General features: G+C 40.7%; 1 protein-coding gene across 5 annotated transcripts in view; it reads left to right on the top strand.

The window, feature by feature from the left end:
• Positions 1-18,094, top strand: part of LRCH1 (leucine rich repeats and calponin homology domain containing 1) — a 202,981-nt gene that overhangs the window by 169,598 nt on the left and 15,289 nt on the right. For 4 of the 5 annotated variants that reach the window (XM_045476397.1, XM_045476365.1, XM_045476376.1 and 1 more), the window contains 3 exons: positions 7,544-7,653; positions 8,700-8,837; positions 12,994-13,071. In XM_045476397.1, coding sequence (XP_045332353.1) covers positions 7,544-7,653; positions 8,700-8,837; positions 12,994-13,071 — 326 coding nt within the window. Of the gene's footprint in view, positions 1-7,543; positions 7,654-8,699; positions 8,838-12,993; positions 13,072-14,009; positions 14,012-18,094 lie in introns of all 5 variants that reach the window. The other variant, XM_045476387.1, reaches the window with a different exon arrangement.

Below are 18,094 nucleotides of genomic sequence, written 5' to 3'. Positions count from 1 at the left end.
GGTTAAGTGTCCGACTTCAGCCAGGTCACGATCTCGCGGTCCATGGGTTCGAGCCCCGCGTCGGGCTCTGGGCTGATGGCTCAGAGCCTGGAGCCTGTTTCCGATTCTGTGTCTCCCTCTCTCTCTGCCCCTCCCCCGTTCATGCTCTGTCTCTCTCTGTCCCCAAAATAAATAAACGTTGAAAAAAAAAAATTAAAAAAAAAAAAAAAAAAAAAAAGAATTTCAACATTTTACTGTATGATACAAAGTGATAAAAGTAGTGTTAAATGAAATAGTATGATTTATAAGGAAGAGAAGTGAGATGTGAGGTATAACCAAAATGCAAGCACAATAGGAAAATAAATTTTCTGATAGTAGTTATTTTTTAATTGGAGCATGTTATATAGAAAATATATATTTAAAGCATTTGCTGTGATTTCTGGTTAAAATTCAATAAAAAAAAAGCCTTTTCCAATTCCCTTGTGTAGAAGGGTAAATGTATATTTTGGCAGGTTAATTGTAAAAGGAGTTCTATTGTTTCATAGATTTCTAAATTTTTTTAACTGAAAATAAGTAGGCTTAAACAACAATGAGACACAAGTCCCACCGTATACCATCCCATTTTAAATTCTGGAAGTTGAAGAGGGCTCAATGGAAACTTTTTTGATAAACTGTTTCTATACTTAAAAAAGAGAGGGACAGGCATTTTTGTTTTTCAGAAAGCACAGCTATTTATGGATCTGCTGTTGTTTAAAAGGAAGCAAAGCCTAAAATGAAAGATTTATGTGTGATTTGGTATTTCCTTCGGAGTGATATCTGAAACCAAAGACTTTTTTTTTTCTTTTTTTTAAGCTGGAAAAGATGTAGTCATGTTATGTAGCGGTAGAATCTGTGTAGACGAGCCAACTAAAACCAGAAGGTGAGGGCACGTTGGTACTAGCGGTGGAGGTGAGGCCACAGCAGGGCCCTGATGATGCCCCATTTCTCTACTCATTCTGTAGCAATTTATTGAGGACTCTTTGTGCCAGACTGCCGCCTTCTTATTAAAAATCCTAAAATTCTCATAGAAATGAATAATTATAGAACTCTCTCTGAAGATAAAATAACCTTGCACTACATGCTTGTTTTTTTGTTTTTTTGTTTTTTTTTTTTTTTGTACGAGTGCAGATTCCAGAGATTCATGTGTAATGATGAAGCCATACCACAACCATAATAAAGGAATTGCTTTCAATATTCATGTGGTTCCATCTGTCGCATCAGATAATTGGCGGTTGTCATTTGTCCCTATTTGCAGTTTGTCTATAATATGCCATGGCCGACAGCTAATTTTCTATGCAGAAATATTTGTGCGGGTTCCTAGATCGGACTTTTCACATGCTTCTTCATTCTCTTTGTGCTATGCTTGGCCTTGTGATCTGGATGGATTTTCCAAAGCACTTTTTAAGTTGATGAAGATGCACTATACGTATTCACAAGCACACAAGCTAATCTTGCAAGAGAAAAGAAATACAGCCTGCGTTTTTAGGTGGTTCTTACTCGTTCCTCTTAAGTAGGAGATCCCCTTTAGTGGCCACTCTTTGCATCTCAAAGCTGATGACCACATCAGTTTTGTTTCCTCCTATTCCTATTATCCATTATCTGTGTCCGTCTCGACTTTTGTAAATAAATGGTATCTTCTTACCAGCCCAACCCAGAGTAATGTAGCTTGTCTGTCGTTTATATTTTTTAGTCATTATTTTTGGTAAGTTGGCATTTTTAGACCTTGTTCACTGTCTTGCTTTATATTGAAATCCCCTTTTATTTAAATTCTTTTCAGTATGTCACTCCAGACATGTCTCATTTTCAATTCCCCATTTTTTCTAAAGCTCTTTCTTCCAAGGAATGAAACATGGCAAACGGGTTAGCAGGTCCTTGGAAGTTTGAATTGCCACGGCCCCCAGGGTCCGGCCTCTTGAGACGGATGGGGAGTAGGTGTGTAGGTCTGCCCGCTCCTGGTGTTGGAAGGGGCAGCTTCACTTCAACTGGTTCTTAACGTAGAAACTTCTACTCTTTCTTTGGCTCTTGCGCCCTATTATTACTCTGCCTCTTTCCTGCCTAACTGCCTTCACTTTGAAGTGAAAACTGTTCCTGTATTCTTTTGAAACATTGTCCCTTTTTTATTTGCAATTAGTTCGTGGGTGCTAATTTATACTTACTTAGAACTGGCCTTTGAGGCGCCTGGATGGCTTAGTTGGTTCAGCGTCCGAATTCGGCTCAGGTCATGATCTCACAGTCCGTGAGTTCGAGCCCTGCGTCGGGCTCTGTGCTGACAGCTCAGAGCCTGGAGCCTGTTTCGGATTCTGTGTCTCCGTCTGTCTCTGCCCCTCCCCATTCATGCTCTGTCTCTCTGTCTCAAAAATAAATAAACGTTAAAAAAATGTTTTTAATTGACCTTTGAATTATCATTGGAGCGTGAACGAATGGACCTATTCATCTGGGGTCAATTCACAGACATTCTGAGTTTTTTGCAATAATCTTGCACCTCTAGGTATTCTTTTCCCCAGACAAAAATGAGGAAATAGGCCATGAGAGGTGTTTCAGCAATTCTTAGCCCTGGCTTCATTAGAATCATCTGAGTAATTTTTTTTTCATGTTTTATTTATTTTTGAGAGAGAGCATGAGCAGGGAAGGGGCAGAGAGAGAGAGAGAAGTAGGGGGGGCAGGGGCAGAGGATCCAAAGCGGGCCCTGTGCTGACAGCAGCAAGCCTGATGTGTGGCTCGAACTCATCAACCATGAGACGTGACCTGAGTGGAAGCCAGAATCTCAACCAACTGAGCACCCAGTGCCCCGAGTCATCTGAATATTTTTAAGACTACAGGTGCCTATCCCCCACACTCAGAGGTGCTGATTTATTTGGTGCCATATGGAGTCTGCACATTGATTACTTTTTTACTGATTTTGATATTATGTAAGCAGGTAAAAGTCACTAGCTTAAAATAAATTCCCCAAAATATGAGCATTTTGAGGGCAGAGAATATAATATATCTAATTCATTTGGGGGCACCAGAAGGGAATAAATAAATGCATTAATCAGATTTTTAATCAGATCATTAATACCATGGATCTTAAACCCCATGGTATTTTTTTCAAAGCCACTATATTTTGCTGCCCTTGAACTTGTGTATTTAATATCACACACAGTCTAGCTTTTAACTTACAAGGAGAAACCAAGAGCTACATTTCAAAACCTCATGCATCCACAGAGAAGAAATCTCCTGTCATTGCTAAATTTAGGTAATAAAGGTTAATAATATAGACTGGTAATTTCTATACCAAGGGTGCATTTCATGTAATAATTACATAGGCATTTCAGGCAATTTTTAGAGCACTGGGTTTTCTTGGTTTAAAAAAAACAGATATTCTTTTTAAAATTTTTTTTTTTAACGTTTATTTATTTTTGGGACAGAGAGAGAGCATGAACGGGGGAGGGACAGAGAGAGAGTGGGAGACACAGAATCGGAAACAGGCTCCAGGCTCTGAGCTATCAGCCCAGAGCCTGACGCGGGGCTCGAACTCACGGACGGCGAGATCGTGACCTGGCTGAAGTCGGACGCTTAACCGACTGCGCCACCCAGGCGCCCCAAAAAAACAGATATTCTTAACAACAACAAATAGAGAAATGTTTTTTTTTTTTTCCTCGCACAATGGTAAATGTCTGTTGAATGTCTACTTTGTGCTAGGCATGATGCTCATTATTATGGATAAACTCTGAAAAAGACAGACAATATATCTTTTATAGAACTTTTACTTCAGAGTCTAATGTGTTCAGACCTGGAAACCAAGTTTTGGTAGATTTTTCATGACAGGAAAAATTCAGATGACTGATTATCAGGGTAGGATAATCTCTGCAAAGATGCTCTCCAAATAGACTGATCTTTGAAGGAGGGAATTTTTGAAACACTTGTTTCATTTTTTTCATCCATCAAACTGCTTTGTGGGGCAGAATGAGATACAAATTAGAAATAGACATAACCTCTCAGAGTCATAATGGAGAGGAACAGATCTGTACTGTAAAAGAGAAAGTGATGAGTGCCATGAGAGACACAGATAAAGAATTCTGTATGTGGATAGCTCAGTCCCAGGTCAGGGATGAGGCTGAGGAGGAAAGGGAAGGAAGTGGTAGAGATAATGGAAAAATCAGGGGAATCTGACCTGTACCTGCAAAGATGAAATTGACGTTCTACAAACATATTCATCACTCCTTGCAGGATCTTTCCTTAGAGATTTGTTTCTCTGGCTAAATAAATTACAAATATGAGCAAATAATCTTTTGCATTCTTTGAATGTTATTCATTAGATACATAGTAATTAAATAGTTAAGCACGACTGATTTTCTCCTGCATCTTAAACCACCTGTCTCTTCCTACGCACACTCATGCACACACACACTCGTACACATAGACACACACACACACACACACACACAGTCATACACTCACTCTACTCTCTTGTCCCTCTTTTTTTTTCTTCTTCTTCTTACTTACACTTAAGTAGGATGGCATTTGATTTGAAAAACAGGTGCTAACAGTGCAACTATTCTTAAGATCGTCTTAGAGCCTCAAGTTAAACTTCTCCCTCCCCTGAATTAAGTAAAAAAGTTCTTAAAATTCAGTGATGCTAAATTAAGGAAAAAACAGAGTAATTCTTCCACAGATCAGTTTCCCAAAGCTTTGGTCTAATCTGGTAACTGCATGTATTATTTAATTATGACTTGAAAGGAAAGAAAAAAACTGTAGGTAATATAGTCAGAGCTATCATAACGGTCCCGTTAAAATTACTGTGTCACAACAGACCCAGCAAAATAAGCAAGCATTTATGTGCTCTTTGGATTTATTATTAGCCTAAAGAGTTTAATTTTTCATGTGTTCCACAGTAATTAATCCATTTAGGAAACAAGTAGTAGTATAGCCATGGTTTCCAGTAATTTTAAGTACATTTGAAGTATTCACTTAAAAAAAAAAAACACACACGGTTCACATGTGTTTTAACACTTTGTGATTGCTTAACATTCATAGAGCAAATGCCCAAGCATGCGTTTTATATTTTTAAGATGTATGGGAATTTAAGATGAAAAATGAGGCCAGAACATTAAAACCCAGACACCATTGCATTATCTTATCTCACAGAGGGTTCTAACAAGGCGTAGATACTTGAATTGTGTGCTGTTAAACAAAAGCTCATGGTTAATTTAACTTCCTGATAGTTTCATATTCAAAAAGAAATCTGCCAATGAAAACATATTGAAAATATTAAGCACGCTGTATTAGATAAGATTGCCCCTAGAAAAAAGGCAAAGGAAAATAAAACCTCCAAAGAAAACATTAGATTTGTTTAAACGAGGTTGGGGCGCCCCTTGCTGGCTAGTGTATATATTGCTCAATTGTGTTCACATTCCTGGACTTTTTTGGTAAATTTGGTTGACTTCTTTTCTTTGGGGGTGTGGATTATTTCTTAAATTTTACACATAAATATATATCTCTTCTGGTTGTCATATTAAATGGGTAGGTGTTTTTTGTTGGTCTTGATAGGATGCAAAGGCAAGTTTAATGCATTTCCAATTTCTTCCATGCCTCCTTCTCATTTCTCTGTGCTCTGCGAACTTCTCATCTCTCCCTGCTGGCTTACTCTCCCCTGCTTCCTTGGCTGGGCTTGCCTTTATTTTTGAAACAATTGGTCTCCCTTCTTGTGGGTTTGGTTTTTGTGGGTCTTGGTGACAGCCCTTTGGGGACACGTCTTTCGCTCTTTTTGCCCGTGATTTCCCTGGGTGTCCCAGGCCGATTTCCCTGGATGTCCCAGGCCGAATCTCTGTGAGATTCTGGAAAGTGCTGTGTCTATTAGACCACCTTCTTTCTCCCATCTACTGTCAATCAAAGGCTTATTAAGATGTGTCAACTTTCTAATCTTCTGTAGAGCATCAGAATGCTAATTAAAATATCCTATAACTGATTTAGAAAGAAAATACTGAGATGTGAGAAGCATAATGCAAGCCGTTCATTAAGGTGATTTGGTACAAAGGTACCCATTGAGAGAAAAATAACATAGTTGGGTGAGCATGTGATCACTGACTGTAGGGAGTGGAGTCCACATTTAACTTTTATTTTATTTTTTTTATTTTTTTAATGTTTATTTATTTTTTTTAATTGTTTTAAATGTTTATTTATTTTTTGACAGAGAGAGAGAGAGAGAGATAGAGCATGAGCAGAGGAGGGGCAGAGAGAGAGGGAGACACAGAATCTGAAACGGGCTCCAGGCTCTGAGCTGTCAGCACAGAGCCCGACGCGGGCCTCAATCCCATGAACTATGAGATCGTGACCTGAGCCGAAATCAAGAGTCAACCCACTGAGCCAACGGGACGCCCCTTAGTGGTTATAATTTTAAAGACGTGAAGCCAAAAATGATCTCTTAAACGGCTTCTAATGTTGCCAACTTTTCTAAAAGGAGTCTATGGTCATCTCTAAATAACTGACTTTTGGGGGGGCGCCTGGGTGGCTCAGTCGGTTAAGCGTCCGACTTCAGCTCAGGTCATGATCTCACGGTCCGTGAGTTCAAGCCCCGCGTCGGGCTCTGTGCTGACAGCTCAGAGCCCAGAGCCTGTTTCGGATTCTGTGTCTCCCTCTCTCTCTGCCCCTCCCCTGCTCATGCTCTGTCTCTCTCTGTCTCAAAAATAAATAAAACATTAAAAAAAAATTTTTTTTTAAAAAAAAGAACTGACCTTTAGTATATGCTGTCAGAGTTTTCCCCCTCCACACTTAAAATATGTAATCCTATGTATTGTCACTTAGTTCTTAAGTCAGGCTTATAAAAAATTTTGGCTAACAGAAACATTAACCTGCCATGATTTTTAATGTGTAAAGCAAGTCTTGAGTCCTCTTATTTGAATAAAATTATTTGAATTTATGAAAGGATTGTGAAACCCCAGGTGTAAATGAACACTTAGAATGAAAGCAGTAGGAACAGAGGGAGGGGACATCTGTCAGGGATATGGCCTGGCATGGTTCCAAGGATGACCCAGACCCTTCCCTGGGTCCCTGAATCCTTCCCTGGATTCACTTTGTTGTCACCAAAAATACAGCTTCTGTTACTCTGCATAACTCACTACAATTGAAGATACAATCCTTGGGGGCGCCTGGGTAGCTCAGTCGGGTAAGCGCCCGACTTCGATTCAGGTTATGATCTCACAGTTTGTGAGTTTGAGCCCCGCGTCTGGCTGTGTGCTGACACCTCAGAGCCTGGAGCCTGCTTCGGATTCTGTGTCTCCCTCTCTCTCTCTGCTCATCCCCGGCTCACACTCTAACTCTCAAAAATAAATGAACATTTAAAAAAGAAAAGGAAAGAAAAGAAAATATAATCGCTTAGAATAGTCAAACCAAGCTTTCTGTGTGAAGTCTGAATTTGCTTCCATGAGTGGTTAGTGTGCTATTTGGGGGTAAACTCATTGTTTAGCTTAACTATGCCTAGTCCTGTACGGCAGCCTGCGGTAGGCACTCTTAATAAAGGTTTTTGTTTTTTTCCTCTCTGTTACAGTGTTTCTGAGACCTCAGAGAAATTTGGAATCTATAGACCCACAGTTTACAATTCGGAGGAAAATGGAGCAGATGAGAGAAGAGAAGGAATTGGTGGAACATCTCCGCGAGGTACCCGAGAGATAGTGTATAACCAAATAAGCGCCTTCAGGGTTGAGGCAGCATTCTGTATTTTCGAAAAATCGACTTTGAAGCACCGTAGAAAGGGACCTGTAGGACTCTGGCAAACAATCAGTATTCACGGCATGGGAGCTTTGAAGGAAGAGAGAGAGAGAGCAGGGCTGAAGAGGTCCTCGGGGTGGGAGTGAGGGGGTTTGGCTGTCAGAGGGCAAACGTGAGTGTCGTGTGTCCTAGCCATGGGAGCGTCAGGATCCTGGCTGTGATACTCTGCTGTACTTTTGCAAGTTGTTACCTTTGGGGGAAACTAGGTAAAGGCACACAGAGTCTCTCTCATATTTCTTGTAATGGAGTATGGATTTATAATTTCTGAAGATAAAAAGTTTAGTTGTGTTAAAGGGATAAAAATGGGTTTCTCAGCTAAAAGATAGTGTGAGAGGGGCGCCTGGGTGGCTCAGTCGGTTAAGCGTCCGACTTCGGCTCAGGTCATGATCTCGCGGTTCGTGGGTTCGAGCCCCACGTCGGGCTCTGGGCTGACAGCTCGGAGCCTGGAGCCTGTTTCAGATTCTGTGTCTCCCTCTCTCTCTCTGACCCTCCCCTGTTCATGCTCTGTCTCTCTCTGTCCCAAAAATAAATAAACGTTAAAAAAAAATTAAAAAAAAAACATAATGTGAGAGAAAAGCATCCCTCAATCCCTCGTCTGCCCCTCGAAGGCTGTCAGAACCAGCTGGGCATGGTTTCTGTTGGTCACCTCATTCTGGTTTTCTATTTTCATAGCCAAGGCTCTGGCAACATTGAACTCAAGAAGTAATTCCATTATTCCTTTCACTCACCGTGTAGGCACGGCTGAATTCGGTTTTCTACAGAGGAATTTTTACTGTAATATCTTTCGGAAAAGGTTCAAACAATGTCAGTGTTTTCCAAATCTTCCTATTCTTCTTCCCCATAATGAAGTTAGTGTCCTAATTCATAAATACCCGTAGCTGTTTCTTACCGTCAGTTGCCTGGTAACAGCTGGCTTCCTTCTGATTCCCCCACAGAGCATCGAGATGAGACTCAAGGTCAGCCTGCATGAAGACCTGGGGGCCGCACTCATGGATGGCGTGGTCCTCTGTCACCTGGTCAATCACATCCGCCCGCGCTCCGTCGCAAGCATCCATGTCCCGTCACCAGCAGTTGTAAGTAACACCAGATAAAGGGAGACTAACTTTTACATAAGACACATACTTTGGGGGGACGGTGTTGCTCGTTAAAGATGAGTTGTGATTTAAACAGTGAGAAGTCTTTCCAGAAAGCTCTTCCGGTTGGTAGCTTCTCTTCTTTTTTTTTCTTTTTTTTTAATGTTTATTTATTTTTGAGACAGAGGGAGACAGAGCGTGAGTTGGGGGAGGGGCAGAGAGAGTGGGAGATGCAGAATCTGAAGCAGGCTCCGGGCCCTGAGCTGTCAGCACAGAGCCCGACGCGGGGCTCGAACCCCCGAACCGTGAGATCATGACCTGAGCCGAAGTCGGACGCTCAACTGACTGAGCCACCCAGGCACCCCAGTAGCTTCTCATCTAAATGGGATCTCTTTCTCAATCACTGAGGCTTTTAGGATGACTCTGAAAAGACATGGATTCTGTATAAAATGACATCAGTAACCTCTCCAGCCAGAGTTTGGTCAGCCGGGCATTAATTCAGCAATTCCTTGGTGCCTCACTTTGCTCAGGTCGGGTACACTGGAGGTCCTGGGGCAATAATGAGAAAAGACTGACTGAGTGAAACTCCACCAACACCCTCAAAATGCGCTGCTCCACTGCAGGGAGGTAAAGCTGGATACAGAAACCTCTTCCTGTAGATCACAGAGCACGTTTCCATCCAGAAGAGGGTTACCGAGTCACTTTATTTGGTCATTCAGATGAGGGTGGGGGACTCAGAGATAAGCTTGTCTTTGGAGTCCTATATCAGGTTCAGGCAAGTAGGAAATACAGAAAAATGTCTATCCACACGCTCCGCTGTTCATTAGGAGAGGTGGGGAGAGTTTTGGGGCTCTACAGGCAGCGTTTGGGCTCAAACTCTAGCTCAGCCAATAAGCTGTGTGACGTTGGGTAGGTATCTAACCTCTCTTTAACTCGATTTGTTCTTGGACATGTTCTTCTGAGGATAAAATAAGGCTCCCGCATGTGATACATGCACGAATGTAAGCCATTGATGTCATTAGTGTTTATAGAACAGTTTTCAACATTCAGAACCCCTAATTTCAAGGCACAGTGCTCATAAAATATCACATAATGAGTGTTTTTCTCCCCCCCCCCCCCACCAAAAGCTCACAATGCCATTATTGATGCTTTTCTTTTGGCAGCAGGAGAGATTAGCTAATGAATCTACTCCAACTGTCAGCTTCCTTTCTATACTATTGAACATATTTTTCACTGAAAAGTTTTACCCCTTTTTTTTTTTTTGCCTCAGAAATTAGAGGAAAAAGATCAATTTGTCTCTTCAAATCTGTGCCTAGCTTGCCTTAGTTTGGGGAGCAAATTCTGTCCTATAATCCGCTATGAAACTTCCCAGTATTTTCTACAATTGAGGCCCAAATGGCTATAAAGTTGTGTGAAATTCACATTTAATAGTTGTTCCCAATGTTTCTATGAGAGAGAAACTGTGACTCCTCATAGCCTCCAGTTTGAATGTACAATTAGTTATATTATTCACAGTGAATATGAGTCGTGTGTCTACGCATTTTTATATTTTGTTAATCCTTCGGGAAAAATGATGCACTCCTTTAAAAATCTTTTGGTTGTCAACCTGTTTTCTTTTTTAAATATTTTTTTAATTGAAGAAATAATGGGAAATAATGCCCAACTAGAGAAAACAGAGAAATGCAGAGGAAAAAATAATATCAACCTTTTTTCCACGAGCCAAAGACAACCACTGCTAGCATTGTGGCCTCTCTACTAACTCCTAGCATCCTTTCTGCGTTTAAGGTCTTTTATTGAATGATGAGCTACTTATGTGTACTATTTAGTAGTGTTTAAAATGTATCAAAACCTAGATTTTCCTCATGTCACAAAAATTCTTCATAAATATCCACTTTCATAACTGTAATGTATTTTAGCTTGCATTATCATAGTGTAGTTTTCCTTTTTAGAAATATGGGCTGTTTCCAAATGTCCACTTACCTAAAATTCTTCGGGGAGGTTCTCGGAGCCCCCTTTGATCAGCCCACCAGCTGTGCTGCAGCTGTGGAACCTGCTTTTGGTCCTAGTCTGGGCTATCATTGTCTACTCCAGTGTTTACGCGGGCTCTTCCCTCTAAACTAGAAGGCTCCCCCCACCCTCTCTCCTGTGTTTACGCGGGCTCTTCCCTCTAAACTAGAAGGCTCCCCCAACCTTCTCTCCAAATGTCCTCATCTTGCAGCCTCACTGGCTCCCATTGCTCCTGTCCTTCAGCGTCTACAGGAGGCAGGCCATTCTTGAGCCCTTAAAACTGAGTTAGGTTCCGTTCCTTGATTTTTTTTTTTCTCCTAATAGTCTCACAACTCAGACCTCTACCATACTAAACTACAATTTCCTGCAACTTACTAATATTTCCAACTAGACTAGAGGTAAGTGACCCTGAGAATTGTGTGTTTCGCTTCCACGGGTGCATACTTCACAGCTGGTGGAGTATCTGACACATGGCAAACACACAGTATGTGCCATCATATCTGCACCAACAGAATGGATGCCTTTTCTGCCCACGTTATTGTCAATATCAAGCATTCTAACTTTTCATTCACAAAACTAATAGTGTCCATTTTTTTTTATGCCAAGCAGGTGTAATTTTGATTCTTTGACCATTGACGGGGTTGAACCTCTAACTATTTTATTTGTAGTAAGTGCTTTTCTAACTAAACCCAGACGACAATAGTAGAATGGACCTTCCTTCAGTTCCACAGATGGGAAATATTCTTGCGTTGACTTTACTGGGCTGACCTAAATATTTTGAATGGTGTTGGGCGTCTTTGGAGTTTCAGAAAAGAGCCCCACAAAATCCTAAGTACACAGAGGACGATGAGGGCCTGGAGGGTTGGAGAGACAAATACTCAGGTCTCAAATGGTGAAATGCCTCTTGGTGCCCTGTCAGCTGGGCCAGCTCCTATTCTTCTGGTAACCTCATGTCACATTACCTAAGTCTGTTCCTTCCCTTTGCATAAGGGTTAACGTGGTGGCCTTGTCCTAAGACATGCCTGGGAGTGAGCAAAACCACCGAAGCAGCTTCCTGCCCCATCTTTGCAAGTCTCACGTTAAGGGGTACCATTTCCTCTCTAGCCAAGGTGGAGAATGCTTGTTTAGCCTCCAAATTAAATGGTTCCATGCCAGCAGGTTTTCTTTTTCCCTTTTTCTGGGGGCGGGGGTGGGGGGAGGATAAGGAGTCCCTTTTTAAAAAGTAAATAATGTGCAAACAGATTTTTGTGCTGACTGGTGTGGACCCTCGAAGATGGGCTAAGAGTCACCTCACTCTCGCTTACTTTTCACAGGGCAAAATCAGTCCTTATAAAATATTGCTTCCACACCTAGACTGTTGGAGTCAGTCATTCTTCTTGCTCCCTTTTTAAGGGAACTAAGAGTAGAATATTAAAATTTAACAGTAAAGCTTTTAAACTTACCATGTAAAAATCAAACTGTGTGAATCAGATGTACCTGTTTTCCATCCCACACCTTAGAGGCCATCTGTAACCACAGTCAACTCAACTGTGAGAGGCCATTGCTTAAATCCTAAACAGGCCACCATTTTTATGCTGTTTACTTCTGTTGCCTCTTTCTCATCAAACCCATTGCTTTGGCAGGAAGGAGATTAATTGGCCTGCTGAATTTAACCCTTCTTATAGAAATATATTGCTGTTGGGAATAGGTGATGCTTATGGTATATTAATAGATGAACGAAAGCAGATTATGTAAGAGTATGATCCCATAAAAATTATAAGTATGCATGTATGTGTATATACATATGTATATACACATACATGCATATGCAGAAATTTGCATTTTTACACATATATATACACATGTATATACACATGTAGAAATCCTGCTTATGTAAACATCTATGTGTATACATGTGTTTCTGTGTATCTTTTCACACATGCATATACACATACACAATGTCTGGAAGAATATAATCCAAAATATTAATAGTTCTTATCTCTAGGTGGATGTTTCTGGATGACTCTTATTGTCTTCTATTTGCTTAGGTATTTTTTCCCTTCAATGAACATGTGTTATTTGTGCCATTTAGAAAGGTTAAAATTTAACCTGTTATTAAAAATCATTTCTCTTTTAATAATTAATTATTTCTCCATATTTGCATTTACAGCCCAAACTTAGCATGGCCAAATGCAGAAGAAATGTGGAAAACTTTTTGGAAGCCTGTCGAAAATTAGGAGTACCAGAGGTAACATCAAACTTAGTCCCAATAACCATGTTTTGGTACCGATTTCATTTAATGCATGTGTTTGAGACCACTGAATGAATGTACAGATTTACACATCCTTTGAAGTCTCAGTCTTTTTTGAGGAATAATGTTGAATAAGTTACATAAAATTTTAGCTGAATTCCTCTATTACAGTGAAATTAAAATGGCTTAAAGCGGTATTGGTCAATACTGAGGGAAAAGAGAGTAGAATTTCTTTAAGGTTTTGAAATAAATGCAAAATTCCAAACTTGAGAAAAACATGTAGTCAGCTTGATTCTCTACTCCAAGAACAAAAATTGCTGAGGCTCCATTGAGCCATCTGGCACGTTCCATAGGGTAGAATTTTGGAGGTGATGGTTTTCCTTATCCAAAGCTGTTATGCAAAGCACACCTGTAGTGAACTCCTAATTTGTTGATTTCCATTCTGTGTAGTTGCATTTTGGGTATGTGGATCAAAATAATATTGAAAATATTGTAATTATTGTTATTATTATCATTAATCATTACCACTAATAATAACAATGTTTGTATGTTGCTTTGTAATTTGTTAACTGTTCGCAGTTCCATTCCCCCGTTAACCCACTGTGGATCCAATTGGCATTCCTTATAGCCATCCCAACTATAGTTGGCTACTTTGTCTTTCTCCCAAGCTAAGCCCCACCCTCAGCCTCAGCCTGATGGCTAATTTGGGGCTTTTAAAGGCTTTGCTATTAATAACAAAATCCACTCAATCTGGGATAAGTTGAGAAGTTGATAATCATTGTGATAAACAGATATGGACAGTACTTACATTTTGAAAAATTTTCTTCTATGTTTTCTAACATGCCAGGGATAAAGTAACTACAAACTCTGCTGTGAAATACTGTTTATGAGTATGTGAAGGAATTGCGTTGCAACGTAATTCTACTCAGTGGTAGGAGTTAGTTATTGGAGTTGAGAAAGACTTATTCTCCCTCCCACCATCCCTCCCATCTTCCTCTTTTTCCCTCCATCTTTCCTTCCTTCCTGCTTTCCTTCCTTTCTTCCCTCCCTATCTTTTAGCTTGTTAGGGTTCAAAGGTAAGGGGTTATTAGTGGTGCATTTTTTTATCTTGTTTGAGGGCAAGGAGAGAATTATTAAAGCACCATTAAGTCAGAACTGTATCCATAAAGAAAACCTTATAAATTCACGTTTAAAAAGAGCATAATCTTTACATAATGGATGAAATGTCTTTGTGATCAATCCAAATGTCTTTCAGTAATGTTAATGTTAATCTCTGTCTCTATATTGCATGTGTATGTTTTAATATTGCATATACATTCTCAGCTTCAAATATTTGTGAAAATTCTTATACACACACTATTTTTCATAATTTGACCATCATAGGCTAATAAGATTTCCATGTGTGAATCAAAGCTATCCTACTAGGTTTCAGACGATAAATTATTTGTGTCTGTGCCAGAAAGCACTGATGACTTACAGCCTAATCCCCTGTGATATTTTTAAACTCATCAAAAAAATTTTTTTGGGGCTTATGGTGATACAAAATGAAATGGAAATGCCCTTAACCAAGTGTTGTGAATAAAGGTTGGTAATTATAATTTTCTTTCAAAGTAGGGAAAAGGAAATTAAATTACCATAATATGCAGAGAAAATTTTTTCATAATTTCTGAATCATGCCCCTAGCAAAGTGTCCCTTGCACTAATCAGTAGCTCATAATTTCCGGGAAGATTGAATTGCAGGGAATAAATAACCTTTTTTGCCAGTGCCCTATTTAACTATGCTTAGTAAGAAATATATTACGTAGGCCAGTTTTGAAATTTTTTAAAGATTTGAGGTGACTTTCAAGTTTGCACGGTGTGTAATGTGCATGTATGGTTGTGTGCATGCCTGTGTGTGTGTGTGTGTGTGTGTGTGTGTGTGTGTTATCCATCCTAATGGATAATCCAGTAGCATTTCACTGGTGACTAGAGTTACATGAAGCTTTTGCTACTAGAGAAAGTCTGTTGGTTAATTAGCAATTGAACTTCTTTAATCAGATGTGTTAAAGTAAGGAAAGAATATTCTAGTGGAAAACTAGAAATTGCCATTGGAAGGCAATTGGCAAATCTCCCTGTATGCTCAAAGGAGCGTACTTTCATCTCACGGAATGAATTAGAAATACATGATTGGAAACGAAATCTTTCATCTGGGTGTATGATAGTTGGGGGAGGGGTGAAATGACTCGCTTCCCCTTAGGTATGCTTCTTTCACTAGCGGGGGTGAAGTTTTAATGTACGTGTTTTAATGTAGTATAAACAATTGGTTATTTACACTAAAAAATAATATATCACAAGCCTAATTGCAGAAATTCTCCATTTACAGTCAGATATTTGAAAAGGCTGGTACCTGAAAACACAGAGAACCTGTGCCATTACTTTCTTAATTGCATCACATTTAATATTTGGGTACAAAACAGTCATTGATGTCTCAGTCAAAAACATAGTTATTTCCTCAGTTTGCAAGCTTTTCCTGCTTCTCCACCCGTTACTTATCTACTCACTTACACTCACAAGTCACAGAGATCTTGAATTCTGTATTTGATAAGCTAAATACTAATTGACAGTGATGAATCACCCTGTAGAGACTGAGAAGTCACAGCTGTGCTCTAAGCTTTGCATTTGTTGTCTTTTGTAATAGAATCACCGTTTGAAACTAGAAGGCAAAGTCAGCATCGGCAGCTTCTGTAATTTGTCAGGTTCCTGTGGATGGAATGCGGTTGCTGAGCAGATTTAGTTAAATTTTTACAAATAAAGTAATATGAAGGGATGGAAGTAATTTTAAAATTGTTCCAGTTGTTCTAGTGCATTATATTTTCTTTAGAAGTCCCCATGGACACAATCCCAGCTCTATACCTCGGGGTCGGTCAAGGTTCATGAAGCATTTTACTCTGCACCTGGGTAGCGAGGTTCTGGTGTGGCTTACTGTAAATGTGGCTTCTTCAAATTGGCTGCATTTGGACTTGCAGGCAGGGAAAGCAGCCCAGTCGGTGTATTTGCAGGAGGTTAGCACATGTAGACGGGTAAGGCACCTCCAGAGCTCTGGTGTGTGGTTTGTGACGTGTGGGTAAGGCTGGATCCTTGGCTCCTTAGTCGGTGGGGACAGACAGGATTTGGAACAGCAGCTGCCACTGATGGAAAGAAGATGACATCACAGAAAGAAGTTACCGATGGGGACCTGGAGAAATTCTGTTAGGGTGACAGGAGAATTGCTTGTCATCAACTGAGAGGGATTTGGCATGAGGTGGAGGTTTGCTGATGAGAATACCAAGGAAAGGTCCTTACAAATGAAGTAGACGGAGCGTTTGTGGACAACTTTCTTTCTCCATGCCGGAATGACATTCTTTCCAATAGTTACTTCTTTTAAAAAAAAATTTTTTTTAATGTTTATTTTTGAGAGGGAGAGAGAGAGAGAGACAGAACGTTGAGTGGGGGAGAAGTAGAGAGAGAGAGAGAGACAGAATCCCAAGCAGGCTCCAGACTCTGAGCTATCACCACAGAGCCTGACACGGGGCTCAAACTCACAAACAGATCGCGACCTGAAGGGAAGTCAGACACACAACCGACTGAGCCACTCAGGTGCCCCTCCTTCCAGTAGTTACTTCAATGTACGTTATTCTTCCTTCCTGCTGTCCATTTTAAGTGCCTTGGGTTTTTGGTTTTGGTTTTAGGACAAGTTCCCTAACTAAAGGGACACAAACTGAGTGAACATAATATGGAAGGAGAAGAGTGAGTGGGTGAAAGGGATCTGTGAGCCCGAGGAGGGAATGCATAAGGTCTGGGGTCAATGATCCCCCACTTAAGCTGGTAACTAGTTATGTGCCCTGAGGCAAACTCCTTAAAATTAGCAGCAGTTAACCATTCGTTGAGGACTTGTTATACATGCATCATCTTAAATGCTCACTGTTGAGGGTCGGAGGTAAATATTTTCTCGCTGTACCCTGAGGAAACAGAGTCCAGAGAGCTTATAATTCCCTAAACTCACGCTCACAGCTGGTAGCCATAGACATGGCGGTTTGAACCGGTTGAGTCCCCCGCCCCCCCCCCCCCCCCCACTGCAAGCTGCAGGTGTTGGGACTTGAGGAGTAAATATAAGCCCATTCTTCAGAGCCCTCGAGTCTTTTCAAATGGCCAGCTCGGGAGGGGAGGGAAAGCCAAGTGGGAAGACTACAGATCGTTCTCGCCTCCTGCATCAGCCAGAGCAGTTTCTGTTTTGTCAATAGCATATATTAGATTTTCTAGCTAAGATTTTCTTTGGCGGGGGGGGGGGGGGGGGGGCAGTTAGGAAGCATCCTGTTGCTAAGGTTAGTTTGAAAATCACAGACCTCTCTGCTTTCTCTGAGCTGTAATACTCCATGAAAGTCCAGCTCCGTAATAACCTCTCTCTCATCCACTGCTTGGCGGTGGGCGAATTCACCGCGGGTGCATCGGGGTGCCCTGGAAAATCTGGGGATTGGGTGGTGGTGCTGGCATCAACTTGATCTTGAAGACCGACCTCCCCTTGGTGGGCTTCCAGCTTCTTGAGGATATGTTCTTTATATCCCCCCAAAATCTGACTTGAAGTCATGAGGCTATGAATGGACAGACTGAGGCTTCTTTTCTGAGTCACCTGGGCCATGCTTGGCCTCTATGCTCGATGTAGAAGATTCACCGTTGATTATTGGGGATTTCCAATTGGATCCAAATTTAGGGCTGTTTGGGGCTCTTTTTAGTATTGTCTCCACTCAAAAGAAATCTCTGACTTACAAAGCATTAAAGTTATTAGAAAATAGAGAATTATATTTTGGTTCACAGGGGAAATTTTCCTACTCGGTTTTAAATAAGGAGCCTTGGCCTCAGACCTCTGTAAGGAGCTTAATTTAAGACTTGTTTTCTTTGGAGGAGAAGGGAACTTAGATGAAACGCGCTTTGATTTTGAGCCGCCCAGCCCTTTGTAGCCACTGTTGTCTGCAGAGGGAAAACAGAGGAGGATTAAGGGCAGGAG

The sequence above is a fragment of the Leopardus geoffroyi genome, chromosome A1 (genome assembly GCF_018350155.1).
Source record: "Leopardus geoffroyi isolate Oge1 chromosome A1, O.geoffroyi_Oge1_pat1.0, whole genome shotgun sequence".
NCBI lineage: Eukaryota > Metazoa > Chordata > Mammalia > Carnivora > Felidae > Leopardus > Leopardus geoffroyi.
This window is presented reverse-complemented; position numbering and strand designations above follow the sequence as displayed.